This window comes from Chaetura pelagica, unplaced genomic scaffold (genome assembly GCF_000747805.2).
Source record: "Chaetura pelagica isolate M959 unplaced genomic scaffold, ChaPel_1.0 scaffold137, whole genome shotgun sequence".
Taxonomy (NCBI): Eukaryota; Metazoa; Chordata; class Aves; order Apodiformes; family Apodidae; genus Chaetura; species Chaetura pelagica.
Genome location: NW_009953947.1, coordinates 900,513 through 923,416, shown reverse-complemented (window position 1 = coordinate 923,416; position 22,904 = coordinate 900,513). Strand labels below are relative to the sequence as shown.

The following is a 22,904-nucleotide window of genomic DNA, read 5'->3' as shown; positions in this document are numbered from 1 at the left end:
GCTTTGCGTGGGAGCTGGAGCTGCCTGCTGGGCTCTGGGGGCTCCAGCGCTCCCTTGTCCCGCCGTCACAGCTCGGCCCTGCAGCCCTGGGGAGCCCGGGAGCAACACCCGCAGCGCGTTCTCCTGGAGGGTCTCCAAGTCCAGAGCTCACTCCTGTCACTGGTTTGCCAGAAACTCGGGAAAACTTAGGCTGGCCTGACTTCCTCCAGCAGAAGGAAGAAGTTAGAGGCTACAGTGTAAAGTCGGTCCAATTTCTTAGACGTCTGCTTGAAGACTTAAGTTTGAGAGAAGTGTTTGTTCGTGGATTTGTTTCTCAAAGACCTTCACTTTTATTATGCCATCAAAGCATCCAGAAATTAATACTAATGCCACGACAGTTCAAATTATTAACTTTAAATTCTATTTATTAATTGCTGGAAATGAATCCAGAAACCTTACAACTGGAAATCCATTTTTTTCAATACGAACAAGGACTTAATCAAGTGAAGCATTACAGGTCAGGCAGCAATAGAAATCCAGGCAGTGCAAAATGTGTTTTCTCTGTCTGCAGCAGGATTTATCAGCAGGTGGTATTGCTGTGGTGCAGGAGCATTTTTTTTCCATCTTCACATGACTTACAGAAAGCCAGTATTGGGCTGCAATGCTCAGGCTATGCCCAAGGCTTCAACTGACAGCTAGCAAAAGCCTAACTGGTATTGTTTCTTCCCTAGTGTTTGTTATTTCAGTCAGCACACAGGATGAAGAGAGGAAATGGATTGAGATGAAGTCAGGCTATGAGCAGGGGGATGAATTGCTAGAAAAGTCCACAGTCTTTCAGATTTTCTTTGATTATTATGTCTGTGACTGCATCAAATACAAACTTGACGTTCTGGGTGTCCGTGGCACATGTCAAGTGACAATATATCTCCTTATCGTCTTTCCTTATGTTCAAGTCTAGGAATTGTTTCTTGATGTAATTTCCAGCATCTTCAAATGTATTTAGACCTAGTGCAGAGAACAGTAAAGGAAAGAGAAGGCACACTTCAACTGGTACTTCCTCTCAGCTGCTAAGATACAAAAATTATTTTTTCTTTCCTGGTTTTCTTTTTTTTTTTTTTTTTTTTTCCTTTTTTTCTCTGTCCTAAAGGGAAATACTTTAATGCACAAGGCGTTAAAGTTTTAAAATGCTCACCTAACTTAAAATTTCTATGCCTAACCAGAAGTCCTTATTTCTGAAGTTAAATGCTCCCTGAGTAAGTCAGTGTGAAACAATTAATAATCTTAGGGAGCAGAAAGTGAGAGAAACAGAAGAAAAAAAGGAGGATAAATAAAACAGGCAGACAAGCAAACAAAACTGGAGGGAAGTACAAAAATGAAGAGATAAATTAAGAAGGAAAAAGAGAAAGATTTGGATGCTTAGATATTCAGTTATAATTTCATCACACAGCTTTTCTGCCTTCCAGCACACTTGCTGTGTGTCTGGAGCAGGATGAGACTCCTGGGGAGGAGCTGCTGCTGGGAGCCCTCGCTGGCTCCTGAGGTGGGACACTCAGGCGTGTCCAGTGCTGCAGCTCCACTGAGTCTAGTACATAATGTTGGATTATCCTAGTGAAGCTGCTTTGGGTTGCTCTGTTGATGTGTCCTGAGGAATGCAGTGAATGAGCTGATTTTCAGGAAGTGGACAGAACATGTCTTCTAATAATAATACTGCTTTAAGAATGCTTCATCTGGACACTCCCTATCCCAAATGCATTAGGTTAATACTAAAATACCAAAAGATTTTGTTTGGTTTTGAGCACTTTCTGACATAGCTTCATTCCAGTAGACATTATTTTGGCATGCAAAAAGAAGCAGACTTCCTTTGATTCAGTTGTAGTGTGTGTGTGTGTGATAAACCACTGACTTGTACTGAAATATTGGCTGGGTTCATTACAGCACAATTCAGCCATCTGATGCTTCTACTTCACTCAGCTTTCTCTATCACCAGTGGAGAGAAATAAGCATCTCCAGAGAGAGGTGACCTCACTCTCGGATAAGCAACATGAGTATGTGAGGTGAATTGGATTCTGGCCGTATCTGTCCCATAGCATGCTTTTGAGAAAAAAGCTAGATGCTTAGATAAGATTAGTATTTAAATTATTATATGTAAGTGACCTGAGTCGAAGTCTCAGTCTTTAATGAATAGCCTACACTAGTCATCTGAATGTATTTTGTTCTGAAAAGTCCAAACTTACCATTATATTCAGGAAAGCAGATATTCAGATGAACTTTTGTTATTTTCTCTCTAAAGAGGTCTTTTTTGTTTAGAAACAGCACAATGGAAGTGGCTGCAAAGCACTTGTGGTTGCAGATGCTGTTGAACAGCTGAAGGCTTTCATGCATTCTGTTCTGTTGAGGTGCAAAAGGTAAACATGAGAGACTGATAAATCTCATCCCCATATGTCAATTTTTTTGTAATTTTCTTTGCTGGCAAGAACCAATCCAGCATAATAGCCTTCAAATGGTTATCAGGGAACAGGAATATTCTGATACACCACCGGAGAGTACATTAAAACTTAGCAGGAAAAGGGTTGTTTGTCTCCTCTGACTCACCACTTCTTTATCTTCCACCAGAACCATGTCATAGGCACTGAGAGCGGCACAGAATATGATGCAAGTAACTCCTTCAAAGCAATGAATCCACTTTTTTCTCTCTGATCGCTGTCCACCCACATCAAACATCCTTTGCAGAAAAAAAAACACGTGTAAAATGTAAAGCACTAATAAAGATATAGTCACACTGTTAGTGTGTAGAGTGCAATCAAATATCCAGCTTTTCCTAATATGGGTCCGTTTCTATTCCAACAAGTCAAGAAGTGCTGTGTATTATTTATGGCTTTGTAGTAGGCATAAAATGAAATGTAAAAACTTACATACCTGCATATAGGAAAAACATTCAGTACTTTTGTGTGAAACTGCTCAGGAGGTTGGGCTCTGCATCAGAGCTCAGTGCAGGACTAAAGGCTACAAGCAAGAATTTATTCAGGACAGAATTCATACGTGAAAAATTGACAAAAGACCCTCAAATCCACAGTCATTTGTTACTTCATAGTTCTGCTTGAAGTGCACTAGCACATTGATCAATAAGGCATATGGCAGGGAGCTGGGTCATGGGCTGACCCATTAGTTATGTTTAATTAGCTGGTGTAGAGGTGTGTTTAGCCATCATCTACCCATTGCCCTGGTGCAGCCACTTAGCTAGCTGCATAACCTGCAGCATGTGCTCGTGTGTGAAGGGGTCTGTGCCCTAGCAAGCTCATTAGTTGCTGTTAAAGGAGCAATTCATGGGGAACAGGAATCCCTTCTTTAGTAGAGAGGGAAATGTAGGGCTGTCCTCCTCTGCATTAATTTCCTTCAGTCTTTGCAAGAAATTATTGCCTTTGGGTAGAGTCGTACGAACTTTTAATGGACTCTTTATGTGGGGACCAAACTGAGCATACCTAGCTGGGACCTAGTTAGTGCCCAACTGAGGTGGAGCTGTCCTCAAAGCTACAGTTGTTCTGCCTAGTACTGGCTTTCAGAATTCCCACTTATATTTGCAGTTCTTCAGTGATAAGAGATAGGGCTTTCTATTCACTAATTTTCTGATATAAAAGGTGCCAGACCTGATAATTTCTGAAGTGCATTAGAAAGGAAAACATACTTTTTCCTTGGGTGCATGATGACTTTTCCCTGTGCTGCCTGGTCTTGAACTTAGAACTGTAAAACCTAATCCCCATATCCCTTCCTTCAATAAAATGCATTAGATCTTACTCCTGAATGTTTCTTCTTCAGTATCTGAACATGAAGTACAACTCAATTTTTATAGCAATGAAAATATTGGGATTCAGTATGAAAAAATCATGTCAGTAATAAACAGAACAAGAATAATTTGTTACCGAAACACCATTTTTCGGTATATTGATCCTCTCTTTTCTTCACCATCAGCAATGGTGAAACAAAGGTTATTGTTTACCATTTTTCATCCTGCTTAGAAGAAATTAAACCCTTCCCAATGCTCAAGATGAACTATTTCTGCAACTGAGGAATAATTAGAGAAAATGATTTTTTTATTTTTTTTTCTAGTGCTTTTCATCTCTTTGTCTGATCATTGGTTGTCTATAAATGTGAATTATTAGGAAATCAGGAACCTATTGTGGAGTAAGATTTTGGTAACAACAATGGCATTCTTCCAAGTATATCTTCACTGAGTTCAGTATGCCAACAGAAGAGGAATGTCAGAATGAAGAAAGTGTCTTGACATTTGGCTGGAATTAGTGTCCAGAAGTCACCTGCCATTATGTGTTCTTCTTAATTTATGGTATGTAACTCTAATATCAGGATGGTGGGTGGGGGGAAGGCTTAACAATTTAGTCTGCTGTTAAGTTTTCAAAATTCACAAAATCATAGGAATCTTTATTTACTTCCTGAAAGCTTTTAGCATATGGTGCGGTGAGCATTCATGAGAAGTCACTTAAAATAGGACAAGATCAAGAGCAGAGGCAATGCTTATAAACAGTTTTTGTTGTACTAACCTTAGCTCAATTAGCTCTTCTCATGTCAACCCAGAACAAAGTAGGAGTAACTGGCTGGTTAAGATGGATCTATAGCTGTTCTGCATCCCTAAAGCAGCTCAAGAACCTCAGACAGTTTTGTGATTATTATTTATTACTCTGGTGCCTAAAACCACCAATGAATTTATTCAGATTACACTATGGTGATGCATAGCAGAGATGCTAAATATAGTGGGTTTTTTGTGTTTGTGGTGGGATTGGGAGCCTTCCTTTTGTTTACAAACACTCAGGTAGCTTAATTCTCCGTTTTGTTGCATTTCTGTTCTACTTAGACATTTCTGATAATCTAATATCAGGGCTGGTTGCATTCATGTCAAAGAGGGTTTGCACTTTGGTGATTTCTTTCTTCATCTTGATTTTATTTCTTACATAAACTATGATTGTAAGTGAAGATGTTCAGATTTCTAATGTACAAAGCTGTCTGGAAATATGTTAATCAGAGAAAAAGAAGATGATGTCTATGACACCGCACTAGGATTTTTTGGTAAGTGCTGAATTTTTGTGAGTAATCAGTGTATTAATATGTGACAATTTATTTGTAGGGCATCTATTTCAGAACCTTATTTTGTATATGTAATCTCTGTTGTGACAAAGCATCTGTGAGGTAGCATGAACGTTTTGGGGGATGTTTAATTGCCAAATGAGGAGAAAAAAATAAAGCCAAATGAAAAAGGTAAGAATTATAATCTTGGTGCGTTATACATCTGTCTATCCCTACAGACAGTTTTGTGTCTAGACTGCATTTCTCAATATGAACCCCAGCCTTTAAATTAAGAATTAAATGGAATTCAGTCCATAGAGAAAAGCATTATAGAACATTGAAACAATCATAATTCATTCAAATGCATTCTCATGTGGAATTAGATGTTTTAAATTTGTTCACCAAGCATAATAAAATCCTGGGTATCTGAAAGTGTAAATTATTTTCAGTCAAATTTCTCAGAGACATTATTTTCAAGATTTTTTTCTGAACATTTTTCTTTTCATCTTAAATGAGCCTGAAGTCATGCATGCTGGTACTGAAATTTCCCATGGGACAGAAATGATTAATTTTTTTTGCCAACTGCAATGCATTCCAGTGTTGAGAGTAGTTATTTCTGTTCTCAAAAGAAGAGAGTGAAGGGTTGAGAGTGCATGCAAATTAGTAGTCATCAAATGTTTTGCATGCTGTTAAGGATATTTAGGTAGGCAAATTTAATAAATGTCACAAACAATTATTCAAATGGCAGGATACAAATAATGCTTTTTAGACACTTACAGATGTAAAAATGTTTTTTAGAAGCTGATATTCTGATGTGTCTTAATAATGGTCCATTATATGCTTAAAGTTGGATTACTGGAACTAAAATATCTTGCTTTTTTTGGCTGATTCAAAATATTAAACAAGAGTGGATTCAGGGACATCACAGTGGGATTACCAATATTATAATAGGTCAATACCTTTGGAAGAAAATACTTAAGAAAGATAAGCCCACAGACAACTGTCAAATATGGCTTTCGTACCTGAAGTTCAAATCCTTGAAAGAAAACTGAGTCTCTATAATCCCAGTTGTTTTCACTCGGGAGTGCAAAACATCTTGCTCACTGGGCACATAGTCTGCCATTGCTAACCTATCCAAATCATTGAGGTAACTAAGGAGAATAAAAAGAAATGGTGATTGGTGAATTCAAAAGGTGAAATAAACATTGCACAATTACTTCATACTGAAACACCTTTAAATATTTCATGCAAATTACTCATTTAAATACAATGATTTTGGGTTTTGTACAACATAGATTCAGAATCCAGAGCCTTTTTTTTTTTTTTTTTCCTTTTATATGCAATTAAATTGCATATATTAAACATCTCTCTTAGAATTTCAGTCCAGGAAAATCCTTGTTTTCCTCAGTGATGCTAAAAAAACACCTTGTCAGAAAAGGGGGTTTGTCCTTTTGTTCTCAGCAAGTGGGAATTGCCACCACAGCGGGAGAGCTGCAAGCATCTTTCAGGAGATGGACTAGGACTAATTGCAGCCTGTCAGACTTGTAACAGTATCTTAAGTGAAAGAAGGTGTAATAACTTGAAGGAATTCATATTTATCAACTGTTTTTCCTGCAGACCAAGTTTACAAGATAAATGTGCATGATAATTTTAAAAAATGTGTTTCATAATGAAAACCAGAAGCTTTGATGAAGCTGAGGACCTTAGGTTAGTATTCTCACGAAGCCCTGGAAAAGAGTATATTATTGGTTTTTATGTCTGGCATACAGAGATAAAATCTTCATGAAACAAGAAACCAAACCAGATCTTTGAAGCCTCTTGTCCTACCACCAGCCCTTCTCCTGTCTCTTCCAGGGGCATGCAGCTTCTCAAAATGGCTGTATGGAGGCTATGAATCCTGCTGTCCAGTCTAGGAATCTTTGTAAAGAGGTTATGAATTGACAGAAGGAAAAGAAGAGGTGATGTCTGGGTAGCTTCCTACCTTTTAACTACTAATATTAAAATAAAAACCAAAAGCAAGAAGCCACATACAATAGTTAAAGCCTTTTCAAGCTTTCAGTGTCCCAGTTGGAAGCTTTCAGTTTGTGGACTCCTCTTTCTCTGACTAACAAAACACAGTCTCTCTAGGATTTATTTGGCTTCATGCCTTCTTTTCCCATTTCTGACACAAAGTCTGCACAACATGAACTCCTGCTATTCAGTTTAACTAGACAGCTACAGAAACACATCTCACAACTCATCATCCTTGTCTGCAATATTTAATGCATCTGTAAGTTAAAAAAAAACCCCTAGAATATTCCAAAGGGTGATTTGGATGATTTTAAGTAGTAATTGGGAATAGGGTTTTCTTTTTTTTCAGTTGAAGAATTAGAATCTGCTCAGAAATTCAATGTTTGCCCATTATTTGAATCCAGGAAACAAATCTGTTTAAAAAGAATGAAGTGAAATATAGCTCTGGTTCTCTGAGTAGAGCTTGAGGCAAACTCAGCTCACCTTTGTGGAAGGCAGAAACAAAAGACATTTTGCAATTTATAAAGCAAGTAAGCAATAAAATAAACACATCTATGTAAAATAAATGATGAAGATCTCATAGTTCTTAGTCACAAATACCTAATTTCAATTCAACACAGCCAATTGTAATTGCATAAAATATTAAACCAAGTTAATTATCTAGTTAATGGAGAAAAAAAGGCATCTTCATATTCTTCCTAGAGCTGTAGGAAACTCCAAGAGGACACTCTACGGGCTGGCTCTCTCCACTGGCAAAAGAGGGAATGCAAACCCGTAGGTTAGTCTAAAAAGCCTGATCTCTCCTTTGCTTGAATTGGATCCTACCCTGAGAGGCAGATAACTGAGCAAACAAGAAGCAACATGAATGGCTATACAAGGACATTTAAGGTCACAATTTATAATCTTGATTTTACTTCTTCCTTACCCATCACTTCATCTTAATACAGGATTAATTCCAGGTGAGTCTAAGGAATAATTTTAGCCAATTTTGACATCTAGGGTATTTTCTATTATTCAGAAGATCAACTTTTTTTTTTTTTTTCTTCCAAGTAAAACACACAGAGGAAAGGCAATGATTAAACTTCATTAGCATGAATTAATAATGAAAAGACTTGGAGAAGATAACCTCAGAAAGTGAAAGCTTACACAGTATAAATAAATACTCTGTGTAGGAACTGATTCACAGGAGCTGAGGAACAGGGTTTCAGTTTTAAAATAAATTGACATGTAGCATTAGATGGTTGATTGACTGTAGCTAGTTTTGAACTGATCACTAGAAACCCAGCAGCAAGGGAAAAAATTAAGTTGATTTTAATGGTTCAGAGCCAAAAGCTGGATTTTCGGAAGTATCAGGTTCCAAAAGATGAAGGCAGAAGATTAGCAGGATTCTGGGAAGTGTTCAAGCAGATAAAAAGCATGTCACTGTTGGTTTTAATGTAACTCTAGCAATAAATAATGATCACTGGCTCCTTTACAGTCTGTGCTAGCTCCCTTAAATACTGGAACCTATTGCAGTTTAAAACATTACACAGCACATAACACTGAGAGGGAATTTCTTTAGACTGTTCTATCATTCTTTTAGGCAGCAAAAACCAGTCTCCCAGGCAAAGTGCACACACTAGAATGTTAGCTAGTAAAAAGGGAATATATTTTTTTTCAACATTAGGTTTTGGTGTTTTGGTTTTTTTTATTTCAAGAAGCATTTTTACTTTTAGTTATGATAACTGACTTGTCATGGGGTTTTAGTGCTACAAAACAAAAGATTGCTCTGTATTATTCCTATAGAAATACAAGACTGCCAAAAAATGCTGCCAAATCAGGCACAAATCAACATAGGCAATATTTTCTTTGTTTACATTCCTTGTAGAAAGGTATTCATTCTTGTTTTATAGATATAAAGAGATAAATAATTTTCAATATTCTCATGGTGGATCCCTTCTACTATCTACAGTTAGTGAACTATTACTGCCTTCAGTTTGCCTGACCCAAACAAACTCTGATCATGCATTTCCCTGCTGACCAGAAGGAACACCAAACACCTTGTGAGGGTTCACTCTGCTGGTGCTCTTAACCTGTAGGAGGAGCTGTAGGAGCAGAGAAACCTCAACTGCAGATCTAGGAAGGTGGACCTCAGCGGGAACAATCCGCTACCCCAGGTCTACAGTCAGACTTATGCACTCTAGAAAAACTCTGACTCAGGTTACAGATCCCTTCGCAGTCTTGTATGAGCTTAGGGAGAAAACAGCAGAGTAGGAGCACTGTAGCCTGCAAGAGGAGCAACCAAACCAGGGACTCCTGGAAAGTCTAAGCTTACTGGCTGCATCTAAACTAGGAGATATAAACCAGCAGAATCCTGGCCCTTTGTGGAGTCAGAGCCGAGCAGCCCTCCTCCCCTGCTTATCTGCCTGCCACCTTCCAGGCTGCAGAAAGGAAACTGGGGCTGTCAGGTTGGAGAATGGCTGCAGCACCCCTGGCCAAGACAAGCTGGATGATGAAATGGTAACAGCCCAGGTGACACCTATTCATGCAGCCAGATTAGTTTAGAGGGTAATTGTTATCGTTTTCTCCAGACTTGTGTTTCGCAGCCTGAAATGGGTACATTCAAAATGCAGCTCTAGGTAAAACCTAAGATGTTTCAATTAATCTTTCCCCTCATTTTGTTACTCTTAGAATTAACTAGAGAGAGAACACTTTTTTTTAAAAAAAAAACAAAACACTTTTTAAAAAAAATCAACAAAGAAGTTTTTCCTCATTTCCTTATTTTCACTTGTTGTCTTCAGTTAAACACTGCTAATATATTCATAAGACCATGGAATGGTTTGGGTTGGAATGGACTGTAAAAATGACATAGTTCCAACCCCCCTACCACAAGCAGGGACACCCCCCACTAGACCAGGCTGCCCAAAGCCCCATCCAGCTTGGCCTTGAACTTCCAGGGATGGGGCATTCACAACCTGTCTGGGCAACCTGTGCCATTCTCACCACCCTCAAACTAAAGAATTTCTTACTAATATCTAGCCTAAATCTACCTTCTCTCAGTTTAAAACTATTACCTCTCATCCTACCACTACATGCCCTTTAAAAGAGTTGTGTTCTAAACATTAATAAAAAACCCTTTTTCTTTTCCAGATTAATGAGCAATACATTTCATATGCTATTTTGCATGTGAGGAAGAGTTCTTGTCACAAGCCTTCCTACGCTGTCGTTCACAGTCAGAGCCAGCTGTTCAGCAGCTGCAGCTGGTGTCACCTACTAGGCTGCCGAGTCACTGAGCTGGTACTCTGCTGCCCTTGCAAAGCAGGCCTGGATCCCGCCGTCTCTCCACAGTTGTTTGATGATTTCAGCCAATTCAGAAGACATGTCACCATCCTCCAGGGTTGTTGCCATGGCACACAGTTTCCTTTCATCTTCCTAAAGAGAAACGTTAGTAAATATTATGCAAGCGCGCTCTGCCCCTGCGCCTCCTTGAAGATGTGCTTGGTTTACAATGAGTTGCAGGGACAAAATTTCTCATTTTCAAAGATTTTTCCAGATAGCTGTGCTCACCTGTGCATGTATACATCCTTTCACAAGCTCACTCCCCTTTAGTCAGTGCCAAGGCTAGACTTAAATCATGATGCACGGAATTTTCCTCTTTTTATAGTTTTGTTTTGTTCATACAGGGGCTCAGTTTCATCTTACTACAGGTGTTCACAAATAGTCCAACTCGGACGGAGGACTTTTATTGTAAAACAGAATAGTGGATTACCAAAAACTAAATTGCAAAGGCTACTTAAACATAGAATATTAAACAGAAATGTATAGCTAAATAGATTTTTTAACATACTTGGAAGAAAAAAATTCTGCCTTCAGGCCTCTGGGAGAAAGGTGGCAAAGTGAATACAACCTAGTGCATGCGTTTTCTATTTATTTTAAAAATTTGTTTTATTTTATTTTATTTTATTCTATTTGAGGAAGAAGGAATCTGTGGCTGAATAGAATCCCAAATATTTAAAATGCCTTGTTCTGCAATTTATTCCTTTTGCAGTCAATCCAAAAAGAGTTCAAGCAATCTATTACTTTAAAATGTTTCTTTTCAGTGATTAACAGCTTAGGAATGTACTGTAAATAAAGACCATGATTAAAATAGGGTCATTTGATACACTGTTACAGCAGTGGATAATTATAGAGTCTAATTCCTAGCTGTATAAGTAGACAACTGAGGTGACTTGCAGTCAGTAATTACAAAAGTAGAAATGGATTCTGACAGACACTGTTTTGGCATGGAGTGTGTTTTATCCAAAAATAGAAAACATCTGGACAATAATTCATAATAAACTTATTTTAGGAATCTACTGTATTTTTATGTTTCAAAAGAAATTGCAGTTTATGTAGAATTTGTAAAAGTCAGAGACTGATCAAAAGTAAAACACTGCAGATTTTCTGAAATATTGGAGAAATTGAGTTAGCATGGAGAAAAAGTAAAAAAAAAAAAAAAAAGGGGGAAACAACTATTAGATAATTGCCTTCATTTGAAAGAAGGAGGACAGAAATACAGTTGCCCTTCAACATTAAACAAAACCAACTCCATTTTACAGTCACATCCTCTCACTGGGTGCCAGGATCAGCAGAACTGAGTCATGCTTTCTCCTGTGTGGCCTCCAGTTGCCTCTCCAGAGCAAGTACTCATTCAGCCTCAAGATAACAGTTGGAATGTTCTCTCCTTCGAGATACCACATATCATTTAATGGTTATAGCTATCTTCCTTCAAGGTTGGATTTGATGATTGAATAGCCTACAAGAAGCCTGAGCTCAGAGCCTCCAGTATATGGTAAATGCTTGTTGATTGTTATGCAAAAAGTGGGAACTGTGGATTTTGATGCTTACGTAGAAAGGAAGATAGAGCCAGATTGAGTTTATCATAATCCTGGTTTATATAATGTTTTGTTTCTCTCTGTCATTTAGACAGACTTCAGATGAATTTTGTATTAAAAATAGATTGCAATGGTGCTTTAGAAAGAAAAATAATCTCTCTCACCTGAACAGATGTTTGAAATTCTGTGGTGAGGCACATTCAGGACCACTTAGAGCTATTTACAGTCAGTCCTTGACCCAATTGCTTCTGGGCTCAAGATAAGTACAGTTTTGGGGCTGAAGTACTTTAAGCAGCTAAATCTGGACGAGAACATAGCAAGAACAAAGTCCGGATGAAATCAAAGCTTATAGGGTGGACTTGGCAGTGCTAGGGTAGCAGTTGGACTTGATGATCTTAAAGGTCTTTTCCACCCAAACCAATTCTATGATTCCATAGAATCATGGCTGTCTTAGGCCATGTAGGCTGGTAGATAGGTCTTTCTGTAGTACGTATGTCTATCACAATTGAGGAGTGAGGGCCAGGTTGCAGCACTTTCACACTGGCTTATTTGTTGTGTGCTGCTTTTAGGCACTGTTATGTGTGTTTCAATGACCTGCATTCATGGACCCTTAAAAGAATACAGGAAGAAAACTAGTTTCTCTTTTGTGAAATGACTGTATGAGCTTTAGTAGCCTCTCATGCATTTGTTTATCATTTTTAAGGTCAAAGTACCACATGTCCCTGTAATTAAATGTAGACTTCTGGAACCAGAAAAGCTCTTTCAGATAAGCAGATGTAACTCCCTCAGGGAAAAACCTCTAGGAAATAGGCAGAATTTGCCAATGCTGGAACCAGCTGATATTCTCAGAGACTTTTGAGAAATTCTCAGCAAGGTCTGAATTACAGGCAATAGACTAAATCATTGCACTGAGAACAAAGGGATGTGTTTCTCCTTTACTTCAGTCCATGAAAATTCATCATGATTGCCAGAAAATAGCAGATCTTCTTACTGTAGCTCTTCCTCTGTGTGCTTGTGCATAGGATTGTTAACTGTGTCAGGAAGGTCAAACTTCCCTGCTCTGCAATGCCAATGTGCCCATCCTGAATCTCTGCAGCGGGGAGGTCTCTGCTCCAGGAGCAATGCCAAACTGGAATATTCCCAAGGTATCTAGGTGACCCTTCCTTACATGGCTGAGCCCCAAGCTCTGTTCATAAAAGGGAAATATTTATTCCATTTCCCAATAGCGATAAATAAGTGACTAAGCAGCTAAGAAAAGGTTCTTTTTTTCTTTCTTTTTTTTCCACTTTTTTCTTTTTCTTTCTTATGTCTTTGCAAGTTGAACATTTCTTTCAGAACAAACTCTGTGGCAGTTTATGCAAAGGTTAGACATCAGGCATCCATCTTGAGAAAATATCAATAAGTAAGGACACATATAAATCAAGCAACACTTAGTTTCCACTGTCATAAAGCAAATATTGAACTCTCCTTGCTCTACTAGTCTCTACTATTATATTATAATATGTATTCTAAAGCCTATTTCAAGAGAAAGGGTGTCATACTCACGACTCTAGCTGGATTTTCATAACTGATTCCTAACTTAGTCATTGCTCTCACGATGGACAGGATAGATTGCACTGTGTTACTGTAAATGACAGGTCTGAACTCCATGCGTTCCTGGTATGTGTAACCATCTTTATGGATTATCCTGGTGCACAAGTAGAAAAGACAAGGTTAATGGGATGCATTAAAAGAAAGAAATTCAAGAAAAGTAAGAGCAGATGCTTTTGTTGTCATCATGAGGAATAACAGAATCCATCTGTTCCTTGGAAAATAAATTATGGTCAATCTGCCTATTCTGCTGGAGAGGCTAATAGCAGTTTCTGTAGCTATATAGGGTTAATTTTATGAGGTGGGGTTTTGACCCCTCAGTGTGACTGGGTACGTATGCAGTTTTTGCCTTGTGGGTTGATATATAAAGTTTGAATCCAGAACAAGACCCAGGCCCATTCCTCTGCATACAAGGCGAGATGCATAGGTGGACTCAAATCCCAAATAGTTAGTTCTGGGCTCTCATATTGCTTGTTTATTCATTCTAATTTTTAACCTGAATCTTAACTGGAGTAGAAAAAATATTGCAAAAATATTTCAACACTGTGAGGGACTTCCTCAAGAAAACAAATAAACCAAACTTCAATATGTCATTCAACATCAATTACAATTTCTAGTTATTGAAAGGTGTTACTGTTATTATCTATAGGATTTGGGGACATAAGTACTACTCCAAAGGATTTACCCTGTATTCCAGAGGACAGAGAACCTTAGCAGTCAAATTCAATTAATCTAGTTCTGAGAGAGGGATTATAATTCTGTAATCCTTCTTGTTTGGAGAATGGCATGTGGTTAAAATTTTCCAAGATCAGTATGCAAATTGTATAATGACTCGGAGGCATCTTTTGCAATGAGTTGTGAAAAAGAATGAAATTTTTCCCCTTTTTGGTGCAGCATGCTCTCAACAAACAGACAGCAAACTGCTTTGGCTGCTGCTAGAACCAAGGCTCCATTCTGCCTCACTTCAGTTGTTCAGAGATGAAGGCCAAGTTACTAAAATAATTTCTGGAGTGTGGCATTTGTAGGTTTGGGGATTTTTTTTCCCCTGTCTTTTGCCAGAGATACAATTTGGACAGAGCTATAGAAGCAGAAAGGGGTGATATGAAATGATCTGACAGATTAGCCCAGAATAAGTACAGGTATGTGTCCTGGGGAAACTTTCCCTTCAAGGGGAGAAGTTAGCCCTTTTGGAAAATAATTCACTCTCACACACATGCAGAAAGTTCCAAATCACAAATGAATGTATCTTAACATCTTTCTAACTTAAGGATGTCAGCAAATTCCAAAGTTGCATTCTTGTATCTGTAGGAAAAAAAGGTTCTCTAAAGGTTTAGCCAATTACTTCTAGACCAGACAAATGTATAAACTCTGTTTTGAAGCTTTGTTGTTTCAAATGCTGATTTCAGCATGAACTCAGATGAATTTTTCAAGATCCTGTTGAATCCTATTGAACTTGGGAGACAGATAAAGGAGAGAGGTGTTATGCTGTCTGGTATACCAGTGAACCTTTTTTGCCATCCTCAGAAATATCCAAGTATTCCTGTGTCAACACAGTGATTTGAATGAAATAATAAGAATGGTTCAGAGTGAAGGTTTATTCAGTTGGAGGAGTCTAATACAGTTCCATGACAGTGCAATGTATCATCTGGATTGCTGCATGGGCAAAGTGGCACATTAGATGATGTCCTGTCTGTGAAGCACCATGAAGTCCAGAGGTCCCCACTGGTGTAGGTGGCCTACTTTAATGGGTCAGATCACCTTGAACAAGAAAAATTTCAGCTGCCATCAGTGTTGATGCTTGTACTTGTACTTATGCATAGAATCCTCACTCTTACCCTTACCACCTGGGAAAACAGCAGCTTTATTTATGAATACTAGACTGAAATACATAGAAAATCGAACCTCATGAAATACATTAACCTAGTTTAACTACTTTGTCTATCTCACAGCAGTGGCCATAACAGGATTTCTGGGGAAGATGGGAATTTTGCCTGTAGCTGCAGAAAACTGGGATGAGAGAAAATGAAAGGCCCTAACACAGCCCACAAATGGCTATTTTATATGTTCACGCTTCTCCTTTGAAGAATATAGTAAGGAAGAGAATACAGGATTCTGAAATAAAACTAGATTCTGTAGTTACAAAAAGAAAACTTAGTTTTGCTTGAGGCCTTTTATGTGCTGTTTGTTTGTTTGCTTGTTTTGTTACTGTTTTTTTGTTGTTGGCTGTTTGGGGGTTTTGGGGTCTGTTTTTTTGTTTTTGTTATGGTTTGGTTTTGTTTGGTTTTTTTTTAAAAATATTTATGTCTTCTGGCAGAAGCAAGTAGTGAATTTTGCTGCTTTTATTAAAGATCCATCATTCTTAAGGAAGGACTGCAAAACAGTGACATCTTGTAAGGCCAGAAGGAGAATTTTAAGCAAATTGAATTTTTTTTCCTCTGTTTCTCCTTGAAAAAAAATAAAAAAGGAAGACCTTTCAAAAAATTGATACAGGTTGCTGAAGACATGAGTTGTTAGACCATATCTAAAGTCTGTTTCTATTGGAGAAAAAAACTTGGTCTCCTGTTTGTATGTTTTTTCATTCAAGGAGGGCTTTTCACCAGGAAGGTAGAGCTGATTCAATATCAAAAGGCATGATGAGTTACTGAATATTTTGTTTCTTGCTTTTCATTCATTGAATTGTTTATAGTAGGTTTGTACTGATACTTTAGAGCATAGCACAGAAGTACTCAACTTGGTCTTAAAAATGTTAGATCAGACTTTGGAAATGATCTGGGCAGAAGCACAGAGTTCCAGAGAAGCTTATTGTTTTTTCCCTTTTTAGTTATCCCTCATAACCATCCTACCCTTTTTAGGGCCTTGCAGCACACCTGCATTTAGAGCATCAGAAAACATAAAGCAGAGCTTAGTGGAAGGATCTTCAGTCTGGAAAGAATAAGGTTTATGAATTAGAAAATTATATTAAAAGTAGTAAAATTACCCTGATTTTGGTGGGAAATTTTATTTTCAGCAAAATTACTCTTTTGTAATCAGCTATCAGTCTTCTCTAGAAAATGTTATGCTTCACTGAAAAAAAAATAACTGAAAAATTTGCCTTTTTGAAAGTGCTTGGTTGTGACAGAAAAATGACATTTTATATGAAAAATTATATTTTTCATGAACGGTTTTCTTGTAAAATAATTCATATTTATGATCAGGTTGACAGCTCATAAATGCACAAGGCTTTAAAGATAACTCTCAGCTTTGCAGTTTTCTGCCCCCTCCTTAATGCTGTTAAGGGTTGTCAGCCTTCTTAAACCACTCAATTCAGAGAAACATTTTTAATCTGCTCCTGCTCAGGGAAGCTTCTATCATAATACATTTCAATGGTTCACTGAATAGGGAAGGGTCTCCTGACTGGAACTCAAAACAGAATTAAAACCATCCAGCATTTAACTGGAATAAAAATGTTAGCAAAGTATTTGATGGATGGTTCTGAATCTGTCTTATTATAAAATGAGCTGCTTAAATGGTAGAAAATTGCTCCTATGATACAACAGAACATTTTTTTACTTCACTCTTTAAAGTGCATTATTGAAGATACGAAATAGTCAGAATAAATAAAATTTGAAATAATGTTACTGATTTTGTAAAACAGTCTGATTGTTACAGTGGAAGACATTGGTGCTTACAAATTGAGTAGTGTCTAAACTGTTACAATGCATAGGGTTTTTTTTTCTGTATTTGGACAGATCTAGGAAGCAGACTTGGGCACTATCTATGAAAATAAAGCTGGATGCACCAGCAGTGTTTTAGCAGGTTACACGGTAAAGGAGGATTTCTGCTGCCTGTGTAAATATTATCTCTGGAACTCAGGTGGATTATCTGTTTTAACCAATACATTATTAATATTTTGGCTGCCCTTAAGAGAATAACATGGATTAATTTATTTAGAGCCTGATTTACTGTATGTGAATATATTGTGATGGTAAATGGGGACACACACACAAATCTGACTTTCCTCTGAAGCCAGGGGAAATAATGAAGTATTTCTGCATTTGAGCTTGTACAGCCTGTTCTTTCCCAGATTAATTATTTTATGAAAACATTTTTGAGTGATACTAAAGCAGTTCTCATGACTGTCCCTACCCTTTTTAGATGGTGGTCAGCAGATGTTCAGTGTGTAGTTTGGTGGCTAAATATGTTCTCTCCTGGACTGTGGGAGACCTGACACAATCTTTCTGATCACTGCCAGGAGCTGGCATAAGACTGTGGAGACCAAGAATTATCTACAGCTCCCAGTTTTTGTGGAGGGGGGGGCAGGGAAAGGAAAAAAGACTTTGCACTATTATACAATGTAAATAATTCAATATTTTATCTTGCAATGCAGTGAAATATATTAAAATAATAAGGACAAAACTAAAATTGAACAATGGGAGATGATTCACATCATATGTGATTAACTTGTGAAACTACTTGCTCTAGAACATTGTGGACATTATTAGTTTTCATTGGTTCAAGAAAGATTCAGGATAAACGTAGGCATGAATGAACTGAAGGCCGTTTAACAAGTGATGCTGTCACTGGTTCAGGATGCTTCCTGAGTCACAGATCATCAGATACCATTGGGGTGTCCAGTGGAAGTATTACTGTGTGTTTGTCTGGTTTGATGGTCTTCTGAAAACATCCTTCATTAGTCACTGCAAGAGTGGGGTCCTAGACTAGGTGAATCTGCCATTGCTGGTTGTTTTATGCATTCCTGTTCTCACCACAGTGCTTCCCTGGTCTTCAGTAAGGAGTTGGACTGTGCATTATTTGATCAGACAAATCTATTACCAATTCAGCTGTGTGTCTTAGTCACTTTGTTTTTTTTCTTTATGCGGTTGAATGAGACCTTGATTTTAATGATTCAAATAAGCATAAATATTGTAATAAGACATTAGCTAGATAGCTTATTCTACAAATTCCAAATTCAACAACTGATAGGAATATTCATATACTTACTTCATTTGCTTTACAATGGTGCTCTTTCCTGACTCTCCAGCACCTGCAGAAGGGAAATGTTGAGAAGACATGATTGATACATGAATAAGTAGTAAATATTAAAAATAGCTCTCTGGAAGACAGAATATTGTATCAATGAAGAGACATACAGATGTTTCAGATTCACATTGTACTATGACTCACCCTAGTGTCCGTTCAGACTTAGAAAGAATGAAATCTTGGTAAAAGAAGTAATTCTGATGAGAACAAGGACATTTGAAAAGAAAGGAACATTCAGTCAATGAAGAGAAAAATACAGAATCTCTAATTTTCAAGGAAATAAAATATGGGTCATAGTTTGATTTTATCCCTGGCAAATGGGCAGAAAGACTTCTGAGAGGCACTCATTCATTACATGATTTGTAGTTGCTCATATAATGTGCATCATTACCTTATAGTGGCCCTCCAGTACTTGAAGGGGCTACAGGAAAGCTGTGGAGGGACTGTTTAGCAGGGCACAGATCGATTGGACGAGGGGCAATGGTCTTAAACTAGAACAGAGTAGATTTACATTGGATTTTGGGAAAAAATTCTTTACTATGAGGGTGGTGAAGCACTGGACCAAGTTACCCAGAGAGGGGGTGGAGGACCCACCCCTAGGAACAATCAAGATTAGGCTTGATGAGGCTCTGAGCAACTTTATCTAGTTGAAAAGGTCCCTGCACACTGCAGGGGGGGCTGCACTAGATAACCTTGAAAGGTCTCTTCAAACCCCCCACATTCTATGATTCTGTGGTCATGGCCAAACTAGCCAGTTCCATGCTCTTCAGCCAGCCTCTCTGAGCAACTTGAAAAACAGAGTGTGGAGACTTGTACATGGTCTTGCTCATTATGCAGAGTCAGCACACGAGCAAATGTCTTGACACTGGTGTTTTGTCAGTTCCTCTGCCCTGTGGTCTTCTGCTATGAAGTAGTGTGCCTGGAAGTGGGAAACCTGCTGAGCAGTGCACGTGATCCAGCTTGGGAATAGATTTTGCAGGAAATCCCCACATTTGGCAGGGAGGTACGGGCATTTGCTTCCATAGAGAGTTGCAGAACTAGGGTATAGATTTGATCACATTATGTACAACTGATTTCCCCTTTTTGCCTTATGCAAAGTGAATAATCACAATGCAAACCTTCTCCACTGGAAATCTGTGCCAGTGACTATCTTAGCTTCTGCCAGTGATAGTTGTGAGGCATGTCAAGGACTACCAAATGAGCTGGATTTTGAAAGCACCTGAAATTTAATTTTGACTATTAATTCATGGGGCAAATAATCACTGCCTTTCTTTTTGCAAATTATTGTTTACCTCACTAGACAGTGTCAGATACTTCTGATAAAATAGAAAATCTAGGGCATAGCTATTTTAACTGAGGGCTTCTCGGTGAATGGAAAAAAATATTACAGAATTTCTGAACAGATTTTGTGAAGCTAATAATATTTAAATGGCAGGGATTAATTTACTCAAATGAATCACAACAGACAACAAGCCATAGGCAAAGCATTTTCTAAAGCAAATTATGTGAATGGCAGAAAGTACAAGAGAAAAATGAGCCTATGCAAAATGGGCTGATGCTGCCATCTGCCAGAGTTTGGAAAAAATGTAAATTTGCTGTAAATCATCTATTATCCCTTTGTTGGCCTTCTGAAGAGCTTGGTAAAGTCCTGTCAGCAAGGTGGTGTTTGCTATGCTTTTTATAAGGAAGAGAGCAGGCTATGCTGAGCATTTGTGCATTCACCTCATGGAAAGATGCCAGGCAGCATAAGATAGAAATGAACCTCTCTTCCTCTTTCCTCCCTAAAAGACAAAGTTAAAATAGAGTGGGAGGCATAATTTATATCTTTTGGGAGAATTCTTCTACCTCTGATCATCTTTAATTTATGATCCAGTAATGCCTTTATAGAAACAACAGATGACTCTCAGACTTTGGCTTCATTCAGAGTATCATGTTAGTCATAGCAGCATTTGCACCTCAGGAAATGTGTCAGAAACAATTTACTTTGCACCTGCTTCCTTTCTTCTTTCCCATTCCTGTGCAGCCTGGTTCTCCAACCAAGGCCCCAGGGCAGGAGAGCAGAGATAGGGCTATGTTTCCACCCACCATAGTAGTCTTCTGCTTGCAGAAACAGCAGCAAAAGTGCATCATCATAGTCCTTACGTGACTGCATGGGGAGCTGAAGGCAGCTTTTCTCTAGGAGGTAGTGAAAAGGGCAGTTATAATTGAGCCCATATCTCCTGAATAAAAGATGAGAACTTAAGCCAAACTTAATCCTATCCTAAAAGTTTAATTGGCTTTTGAAAAACTTTCTGTCACTGTGAAGATTTCTAGCTCAGCCTGAGATGGACCAGTATTAATTTGCCATAGCAAACTTGTATTTTACATATTTAAGATCTTCTAGATTTTCCAGATTTACCTCTCAAGTCTCTGTCTCTATTTTGATGCTGAGTTTCTTTGAGATGGAGAAGTGCACAGAAAATAAAGGTTTATTGCCAGTAAGGTTGATAATTGTTTGCTCCTACAGTTCTTCCCAGAGATGACATTCACCATGTCCCGGGGCATGATGCATCTACCTTCAGTGAGATGCTGTACCTGAAGCAGTCTGGAAGACTGTATCCTGCCTCCCTTCTTGCTTTGGATACTTCAAACTACATCCTCCACATCCCAAGCCCATTATGTTTCTGGGCACACTGGGGCTGCAGAGGAGGCTGGAGAAGTGTCGTGTGGCTTGGCTGGAGGCACTGAGCTAAAAGGAGCCATGTCCCAGCAACCCACCGTGAATCATCCCTCTGCTCTGGGACTGCTGACCCTCTTCCCTGCAGGCCACTAAGACATACAGACAGAGCAGAAATAGAGAAAAAAACTAGAGGTGCCTTTAAAGCCAGTGGGAATGTCTCAGATTCAAAGGAGAACAGAACTCAGGACCTCAGATATAACTTAATATTACTGTTTCCCTATGCAGCATTTGTTGGAATAGGTGTGAAAACTGGGAAGAGTGTAAGTGCCTTTCAAGATTAGCATCTGATGAGTCATTGAAGAAGGTTCTTTTTATATGTTAAGCTACTTTGGCATCTCAGATCAAGATCTCAGATATCTTTACAGTTATTATTTATGTGGAAGTAAAAGTTTGGTTTAGGGAAGTTTCCAGGAGTATAGGTCATAAAATAAAATAAAACCTACTGCCTGAGTACTTTGTTTGAAACCTGACACAAAAGCCACTGATACAGTGGTAGAACAGCAAAAAGAAGGAAAAAAAATGCAAATTAAACTGAGAAAGGCTTTCACACCTCTGCCTGAGCCTTGTCTGTGCCATTCACAGTTCTGGAAACTGTGAACTAGACTGGAAGTTACACCTTCCTGGTCCTCTTGCCAAAATCAAAAAATCTTCTTCGTGAGAGAAAGAAACTTGAGAAAATATCTAAGATTTAACCTTCCTGAAGGAATAAGATTCTTAAATCCTGCCCCACACCCAGAAAGGAAAGCCAGTGTATTTAAATCAACAGGATTATCTGGCTTTGTGCTCCCAGTGAGGGTGTTAATAAAAAGAACTTAAGCCTGACTTCAGTACTGTAGTAACTGATTCATGTAATGGGTTTTAAATTTCTCCACTAGATTCAGACTACCTATCAGAGACTTCTTGTAGTCCATTGAGAAAAATATTTTATTCTAAAAATAAAACAAACAGCTTCAATTTTTTTGTCACCCTGAAGCAGATGTTTAAATTAAATGTGAGTTGTGCCCTAAAAGTGAGTATTTCTCAATAAAGTGGAAGTGACCAACTCAGCTAGAGGTGAGTTTTGCCCTGCCACTGAAAACTGTATAGACCATGAGGCCACGGAGTAATGTTTCAAATGTGAGCTGTACTTTGCACACAAAGAAATTGCAAGCTGGCCTCCTACAAAGTGTACAAACTGCATCTGTTGTAGTAGGCAAGATATGGCCCTGATACAAAGGAAATAAAACTTTCACCTTGGAGTTGTTCCAGACTCATAAAATATACTGGGTTTTTTTGAAGTATAAATACATAGAGACTGGATTTGCAGACAAGGTTGGGGGATGGGATGGTCTTGACAACATAGAAACACCTAACACAGGGATGTAACTCTCCTGGTTCCTGGACAACATGTGAGGAATGTCAGAAAGTGGCATATTTTTTCCCCAGTTTATGAGTGCAGTTTTTATGTGCACATCATATAAACTGTAAATTATCAGCTCAGCACAGGTGATTTGTTTGCCCAGATCATGGAACTTAACATAAACAAATGTGGTCTTGTTGTTTTATGGACTTTTTTTTTTTTTTTTTGTAAATAATCCTACTTGAGAATGCAGAGAGATCAGACTAGATATTCAATAAAACTCTCAGCTAATGGTCAGAGTAGTTTTAATTGTTTTTTACAC

The 22,904-nt window shown here is 38.2% G+C and overlaps 1 protein-coding gene across 1 annotated transcript in view; it reads right to left on the bottom strand.

The window, feature by feature from the left end:
- Positions 1-793: 793 nt before the first annotated feature.
- The window catches only part of GNAT3 (guanine nucleotide binding protein, alpha transducing 3), a 24,731-nt gene continuing 2,620 nt past the window's right edge, over positions 794-22,904 (bottom strand). Inside the window, exons 2-8 of the mRNA XM_010001788.1 lie at positions 18,486-18,528; positions 13,461-13,602; positions 10,316-10,473; positions 6,075-6,203; positions 2,572-2,701; positions 2,214-2,367; positions 794-984 (exon numbers count right to left, since the gene is read on the bottom strand). Of these exons, the coding sequence (XP_010000090.1) occupies positions 794-984; positions 2,214-2,367; positions 2,572-2,701; positions 6,075-6,203; positions 10,316-10,473; positions 13,461-13,602; positions 18,486-18,528 (947 nt within the window). The remainder of the gene's footprint in view (positions 985-2,213; positions 2,368-2,571; positions 2,702-6,074; positions 6,204-10,315; positions 10,474-13,460; positions 13,603-18,485; positions 18,529-22,904) is intronic.